The following is a 7,554-nucleotide window of genomic DNA, read 5'->3' on the forward strand; positions in this document are numbered from 1 at the left end:
TCCGCCTCACAAGGCCCCGCCCCGCAACGGGCCCCGTCGCCATAGTGACGCGAAGCGGCCCGGAGGGGGAGGGGCCTGGCCCCCGGGAAGCCCGGCCGCCCGCGAGGAGCTGCCCCCGGCCGCGCCCCTCCCGCCACCCCCGGGGCTGCGCCGGGCGAGGAGCCGGCCCGGCGGAGCGCGGCCGGGGCGCCCATCAGTCAGTCAGTAGGCAGTCAGTCACCCACCGCCGAAGAGAAGCAGGGGCGCTGGGCTGACGGCGTTTCAGAGCCTCAGTTAACGTGTAGGGCTGAGGAGGCGGTGAAACACCTTTCTTCCAGCCAGGGCAGACGTAGATGGGTGTTTTAAGTTCTCATAAAAGGTTTCTCCAAGCTCCTGTCTACGCATGTTTGATATAATTTTTTTAAAACGTTACCTGCTTCAACATTGTTCTTTTGGTACAGTGGAACACACCTTTCAGTACGGAACAGCTTTAACAAACAAATACATCAAGTCACAGACCAGCAACCCAGCTGTTTTTACTGCAAACATCTTCTTTCCCCCCCTCTATGTCCAATCATGACTGAATTTGTAACTACTCTTACCTTGGGAAAAACCCCAACCCCTCCATCACCACCTCCGTTGTTACACCCAGTAAAGGTGCCCCCCCAGAACCCACACCGCGCGAGCGGCTGTATTACAGACCCACTTCAGCTGCACCTCTAGTATCTCAACAAACCAGCTTCCCTGAAACCTGCCCTTTCTTCTGGGGAAACAGAACTTCTTTCAAGTTGACAATTAAGGAAGTTCAAGCCTTCGGGCTGCACATTCAAACCTGCACTGTCTCTCACTGCAACAAACATCAGGCGTTTCTACCCAGCACAGCTCAACAGACTTGGTATCGCACAACGTTACCTGCAGCAATGGCTCCTAATCCAACTGCTACAACAGCAAATCCTTTGTTACTCTCACACAGCAGAAACATCTAGAGATCCCTCGGGCATGCCGATTCCTCTTAATCCTTCTTTTTCCAAAACAAGAACAAACTGATTTTCAGGGGTATTCCAGAGAGATTTCATGCAAGATAAATCTTTCAAATAACTGCTCGGTATTAGTGATTTCTGTGTAGGGTGTGCTTTCCAGGTGTAACGGGGAAGGTAAGAAGTCACAGATCTCGCAAAGGGCACAGAAAGAAGCAAGCCTTTATCCTTGCAGACTGTACAGAATCAAGTACTGAAAGAACCATTTACATGGAAGAGCAAACAATCTGTCAAGTGCAGCATCATTTCTGTCATAGGAAGGATGCCTTTCCCAGTACCGTGGATTCCTCCAGTTCCCTCAGCACTGGGCTTACAGGATTCTATTGCAGGAAAAATTGTCAGTTAAAAACCGCTATCCAGTGTCTCAGTCAGGAAAACACTTCAGATGACATAGATGAGTAGCAGAAGACAGCCTGAAGTAAAAGCTGCTCAGACCTACTGTATCTGATATGGCTGTAACACTTACTAGCCAAGAGTGGCTTGCTTTTACAGTAACCTGCTCCGAGAATGGCTCTCACCTAAAAGAAGCCTATTTGCTGCATTCTTCAGTTCAGAGCTTCTCCTTCCCAGCAGTGTCCAAGACCCCTTCCTTTTACCTGTACCCGTCCTTCTAAATACCATGTTCAGACATACACCCAGCTGGATCCCTCCTGCTTCTCCTCCTCTGACACCTGATATTCTAAACAGGACAGTCTCTGTGCCTGCATGTCAGTCCATTAGGTGTGACCAGTCCATTCAAGTCTTAAGAAATAAATGCCATTCCTTCTGAAGGTTTTTTTTTTTTTTTTTACCATGCAAGTACTTCAGGAAGGCAGCTGCAGCTGGCATCAGACTGCAGCTTCAGCTTTTTGAATGACTTCCTCCATGCGCTGGTACCAAGGCTGAATCTTAGTGTGAACCATCATGTCGTCAAAGGCTTCCAGCCCTTCCATGACTCGGAGGACCCCGTACACTGCCTGTGCCAGAGGATAAAGATTAGAACACTGAGTCAGCGGTGGAGAATGGCTTAGGGTACCAATAACTGTCTCAATCACCTAGCCAGCAATGCTTTTTCCCTGTCCTGCCATCTACCCCACCACTCTGATTAGCAAGGAAGACTGAATGGCAGAAAGGTAGTTAAGAATATGCATGTTTTTCCATGAGGAAACAGTAAGGAAAGATCAGGATCTACATGCAGTTATGGGGCAAAGGTTAGTCCCATCTCTGCATCAAGCCCCGGTGTGAAATGTTTCACTTGCATTCCAGGAAGAACTGCTGGTGCAGGGGATGAATCCTGCTCCGCTCAGCACTGCTGCCTGCAAAGGAAACCCCACCAGCGCTGAATGTAATAGAACCTGTGCAGGTGTGAGGCTTTATTCACCAGCATTCATGAGCCAGAGCAGTGTCCTGCCTTGTAACCTGCTTTTATCATGCTTCCACATGATCAGTAACACCCACCTGCAGATGGGAACTACAGTTTCCATCTTAGGAAACATTTCCCTGGAGGAAAACAGCAAACACCATCCTAATTAACACAAATGTTTCCAAATCCCCTTCATATGGGAATTGTATTACTGCACAAAGGACACGGACAACATAGCTCATGTAACTCCCCTTCTCTGCCTACATTTGTATTAACCATGTCACACAGATGAGCAACCGGATAATTTGTAATACACCTAACAATAAATGCAGGAATTAACCCCTTACCAAGTCAGCAAGGTTCGGCTGGTTTCCACCCATGAACAGTCGATGTTTGCCAACAGCTTTTACCCACTCATTAACTGCTTCATACAAGTCTTCTCTGACATTATCTTGAAGGTGATGTCTGGATAAAGAGAAGAACTACTTTGAAGACACTAGTTTGTTTCTTTCTTTAATCTTTTATCATCTCTAATCTCATGGGCTGGTCTTTGCCTGGGAATTAGGAAGGTATTTGAGAGTGAAGGGGGCAGTTACTGATTAAATAGTAGATAAGTAGAGGGGTTCAGTACCTCCAGTCAAAGAAGTACAGCTGTTACTCACATTGGATTAAATTGTTTGGTTTAAAACACTGAGGTTCTGCCCTTTGACATCTGGGGTTCACAGCTAAGGACATTAAGGAGCTATTCCTCTTGTGTACTTGGTGCTCAACAGTACCAACCTTTTCTTCAGCCTCTTGCTAATGAAGAACATGGCAACAGCCCCCATGTACTTGGCAAAGAAACCTTCCACGGTGCCAAACTTCCCCTCACGGACAATGTAATCAAAAGATGCCAAGGCTTCTCTGGGGGTCCGGTAAACATTGGGGGAGATGAGGTGAACAAGCCAATCGTCTGCCCATTTTCTCCACTTCATTTCTTCCCTGCAAGCATTCAGAAGAAAGTAACTTTTCAGTGAATGAGGTACGGACTGCAGGGCTACAGGAGGCAGGCAGAATCACAGTGGCATTAGCCAGAGGTTCTGCCAAGGACGAACGTGTCAGACTCTTGCCCAGCCTTGTGCTCTGGTGACCTCTCTGAAATGCACTCAGGGTTATTATCTTTGGCAAGGCTCCTCCAATCTCAAACTAAAATTAAGACCACGATACAGCACTAGCTTATCGTTCCAACATGAGAACTAAAGCAGAAAGGGAAACTAGCACTCCATACCACTCCCCTGCAACGTAAGGAAAGGCCAAGAAGGAAACTAGAGGCAACTGAAGGCCAGCATGACCATGAGTGTGGTAATGAGGCCGTCTTAACAGCATTGTTTCAAATTATGTAAGTAACACAGCAAAACCACTCTAACTACAGAGGTTTTCAACACTAAGGGAGTGTGACAGGATTTGTCAGCGCCAGCAGGATTTTATATCTACATCATCCCTGAGCACATCTGGAGGAGGCTGTGATCCTACTTGGAGAGCCCAGAAACTTAAGAGCACTTACACTCTCACTTCTTTGACAGGATAGACTCGCTTTGTCTCCTTCTCATCCAGCATGAGCCAGTATTTATTCCCATACTCAAACACCTCCTTGCCTTGCTCAGTCACAGTTTTCATAGGAGGATAAAAGGACACAATCTCTTCTAAGCTATTCCTCCTGTGGACAGAAACAGAGTTAGCACCTGATCTGGCTGCCACACAAATGAGCAAGAGCAAAGGACAGATTGAAAGATACACACTTTAAAATGTATTATTCTAAAAATAAGTGCACAAGGTTCCAAATTCTGTTTGAAATCCATTTTGTAAAGAGACTGGAACAGCTACTTGCAAATAACTATTATTAGTGGACACACTTTTCTCTGTGTCAGAACAGAAATTTTTGCAGGCATAAAACTACCTACCATTCTCAAGCACTTTGTAGCACGGACCTAAAGGACAGGCCACAGGCACAGCAATTTCATTTAATTCTACATGTTGTAACTGGCTAAATGTAAGCTTAGTTCCAGGACTAACACTAGTCCATGTTTAAGTAGGTTTTGTGCAAAGAGACTCTCACAGGTGAAAAAGAGGAGTTCTGAAAGGTAAAAGCTTTGCTTCACTGCACACACATCACAACATACACAGGTACCATCCACATTATCACGGCCAGGCTCAGGTCAGCTGGGCCAAACACCCAGAGCTTCAGAGACCAAGGTCAGCAAGATTCTTATGATCGACTCAGAGAGTCTTCTGAATCTCTAGTTCGCTACAGCCATTCACATTCAGCTCTTCTCCCATCATCCCGTTTTCTTACTTGGAAATTAGATAGGTCTTTATTGCACTGATGATCACCGAAGAGTCATTCAATTGCTGAAAAACAGAATTAAAACAAACTTTTAAAAGAAGTTGGTGAAATTGAAAAGGAAATTCTTCAAAACCTTTTCCCCTGCATGCCGAGGCTCCAAGTTAGTACTGCAATCCCTTTTCCTCCCATGCATCTCCACAGGAGTCCCTGCACATCTAAAGACAGCCCTACATTCAGATCTCTCCTGGGATACTTTCAGAGTATCACTTCAAATTTGTCTTTAATTCTGACAACAGAGGACCTGAGGGCCAGGTACACATGTAGTACTAGTGGGGTTTGGATTTAGGCTCTTGGCAGTGAAGGAGGAAAGCAACACTAACATTAAAAAAAAAGTAGTCAAGTTGAATCTTCAGTATTCTTGAGATCTCATTCTTTTCCCACAAGATACAAGCAGTTCCTGTTACCGCTGGTACAGATGATATGTCCTGCATAAAGGCTCACAGAAGCTAGATAATCACTGGATGATAGAGTCACTACACAAACAACATGCCTTTTAAGAATGACCAACAAAAAACTCTAAGGCCAAGGCATAGGAGACCATACAGCAAGAAAGAAATCTTAGGCTCTTGAGAAAATAAAAGATTATTTAAAGATTACACTGCATGTGATAAACCACAGATACGTGACAGAGACAAGCCTCCAAACCACTGCTTGTGGGGAAGTCAAGCTTTCAACACAGTAAGACTCACCAGAGGGCTTCCAGCATTGGCTAGCAGGATAGGCACCTTTCTGTAGGAAGAGAATTTGATCTCTTTCCTCATTATCGGGTTCACTTCCACAATTTCATAAGGCAGTCCATGATAATCAAGAAAAGCTCGGACTTTGCTGCAGAAAGGACACGTTTTATACTGGTAGAGAGTGAGCTGCAGGCTCCCTGCAGGCAGCTGGGGAAGGAAGAGACCAGAAGCTTCCATTTTCTACTAAAAATGTAAATATTACCTTCCTTCCACCCTTATTTTTGTCATGAAGTCACAGTCATTCAGTTTCACATTCAGTTTCAACATCTGATCATCAAAATATCTTGACTAACAGATGCTTTCTTCACATGGCATCACAAATATTCACCTTCCGTTGGGACCAAATACCTGTTTTTTCTAAACATCTATTTAATCTGCTGGAAACTCCTACTCACAGCCAGAAAAAAAAGAAGTTAAATGCAGAGAGCTTACTCCTCTACACACAATTCTGAAACTAAAGAAAAACACAACCATATTTTAATCATCTTTAAATCAAAACCAAAATAGCTTTTCCAATTTCCCCCCCAATAACCTCTGTGGAGGCCACAGGGTGGGGAGAGCAGAGAGATTTTAGGCATGTATCTGCCCAAGTTCAGACTCCTGGGATTAACCAACCTGTGCACAACAGAGTCAAGGCAGGGAGAACCCAGGGCAGCAAACAGGGAGGCATCGGGTGAGGGATGTTTCCCAACACTGCTAATACTTCAGCAATCTGACAGGCCATGCCAATCGTTAGTCACAAATTATAAAACAAATGCAGTCATCTCATTTTGCTTCTCATTTGCAATTTATTGGGTTACACAACCCTCCGTGGGTGCTGGGAAAAAGCAACAACTCTAACAGACAATGCTGCTTCACATCCCCAGCATGCTCTCGCCTTCTGACAGGCATTCCTTACAGCTCCTCAGGGAGAATGCGGCCGGGGCCTCCTTTACACAATTTTAAGCGGTTTCCTCACCGAAACCGGAGCAAAGGCAGCCGCTTGGTCCGCAGAGCGGGAAGAAACCGCTCCGCGCTCCCCCCGAAGCTCTTGTCTCCCGGTGCTCGCCACCGCGGCCGTGCCCGGGCCTCGCCAGGGGTGGGGGACGAGGGAAGGGCAGGCGCCCGGGGAAGCACGCGGGGATGGAGGCAGCAGGAGCCGCGGGGGGCGGCCGGGAGGGGAGGAGAGCGCAGCCCGCGGGCAGGGGGGAGCCGCCTCAGGCGGCGAGCGGGGTCCGGCGGCGCGTTACCTCAGCGGCCGAGTGCTCCCGCAGGCGGTGCCGCGCCGCCAGGTAGAGGCCGGCGCCGCCGCCCAGCGCGAAGGCGGCGCCCAGCAGCAGGTGGCCCCCGCCGCCGCCGCCGCCGCCGCCCCCTCCTGCCGCGGCGCCGTAGGCTCGGCGCGGGGCCCGCAGCCGCCAGGGCGGCAGCAGCGCGGCGGCCCGCCAGACCCTGCCGGCAGCGGCCATCTTCCCGGCACGGCGCGGGCGGGCGCCTGGGGGGGGGCTTAAAGGGACCGCCCCGCCTCTCTGCGCCTCCCCCGCCCCCGAAATGGCGGCACCGGTTCTTCACTGAGGTAAAAAACCCCTCAACGGGGTTAAACTCCATACGAGGCGGGCACGGCGAGGCCGTCTGGCCGCAGAGAGCCACAGCGAGCGTGGCCCCGCTCTCTCGCAGCAATTATAAAACCCGGATTCGCTGAGAAGACACCAAAGTGTAAAGTGAAAATAACATAATCTCTTCTCTGAGAGCACGTCCTGCCCGGCGGAGGCTGCTGCTTCTTCTGACCGGGACGTGTACCCACAGTGCGAGTGCAAACCTTCACGCTGGAAGTCGTCATCTTTCTCATTAAAGCGTGGTTACGTCCATTAATTACACTAATGTGCAATTCCCCCACTTGGGGCTCAACATGAGCCCAACTCGGCGATGCGCAGTGCGGTTACCCCACAGAAAGGAGAAGAGCTGGCTGCGATGTTAAATGAGGACATAACCTTTTCTTCTTTGCCCCAAATACCCACTTAATAACAGAGTGCTCAAACTGGGTTTATCTCAGGAGCGCTGCTTGAATTAATGCTCTAATTGCAAGTTATTTTCATTCCA

At 48.4% G+C, this 7,554-nt stretch overlaps 1 protein-coding gene across 2 annotated transcripts; it reads right to left on the bottom strand.

Annotated features, from left to right (window-relative positions):
* Positions 1-414: 414 nt before the first annotated feature.
* Positions 415-7,142, bottom strand: PTGES2 (prostaglandin E synthase 2). 2 transcript variants are annotated; one of them, XM_072882963.1, is made up of 7 exons: positions 6,708-7,142; positions 5,431-5,625; positions 4,691-4,746; positions 3,902-4,054; positions 3,139-3,339; positions 2,706-2,823; positions 415-1,972 (listed from the first exon to the last, which is right to left on the bottom strand). In XM_072882963.1, exons 1-7 carry the CDS (start codon positions 6,921-6,923, stop codon positions 1,844-1,846), a joined length of 1,068 nt encoding a protein of 355 aa, XP_072739064.1. In that variant the 5' UTR covers positions 6,924-7,142; the 3' UTR covers positions 415-1,843. The 2 variants fall into 2 exon arrangements, with proteins under 2 accessions (XP_072739064.1, XP_072739065.1); XM_072882964.1 differs by lacking the exon at positions 5,431-5,625 and having other exon boundaries at positions 6,708-6,963.
* Positions 7,143-7,554: the final 412 nt, after the last annotated feature.

The sequence above is a fragment of the Ciconia boyciana genome, chromosome 18 (genome assembly GCF_034638445.1).
Source record: "Ciconia boyciana chromosome 18, ASM3463844v1, whole genome shotgun sequence".
Lineage (NCBI taxonomy): Eukaryota > Metazoa > Chordata > Aves > Ciconiiformes > Ciconiidae > Ciconia > Ciconia boyciana.

What these genes read in the sequence shown, in the direction of transcription:
- PTGES2 (XM_072882963.1), bottom strand. Translation starts at nt 6,923, where the DNA reads ATGGCCGCTGCCGGCAGGGTCTGGCGGGCCGCCGCGCTGCTGCCGCCC. An exon ending in GGGAGCACTCGGCCGCTGAG is followed by an intron (nt 5,626 to 6,707) that starts GTAACGCGCCGC and finishes TTCCTTCCCCAG; the next exon opens with CTGCCTGCAGGGAGCCTGCA. An exon ending in AGCCGAACCTTGCTGACTTG is followed by an intron (nt 1,973 to 2,705) that starts GTAAGGGGTTAA and finishes CCTCTGGCACAG; the next exon opens with GCAGTGTACGGGGTCCTCCG.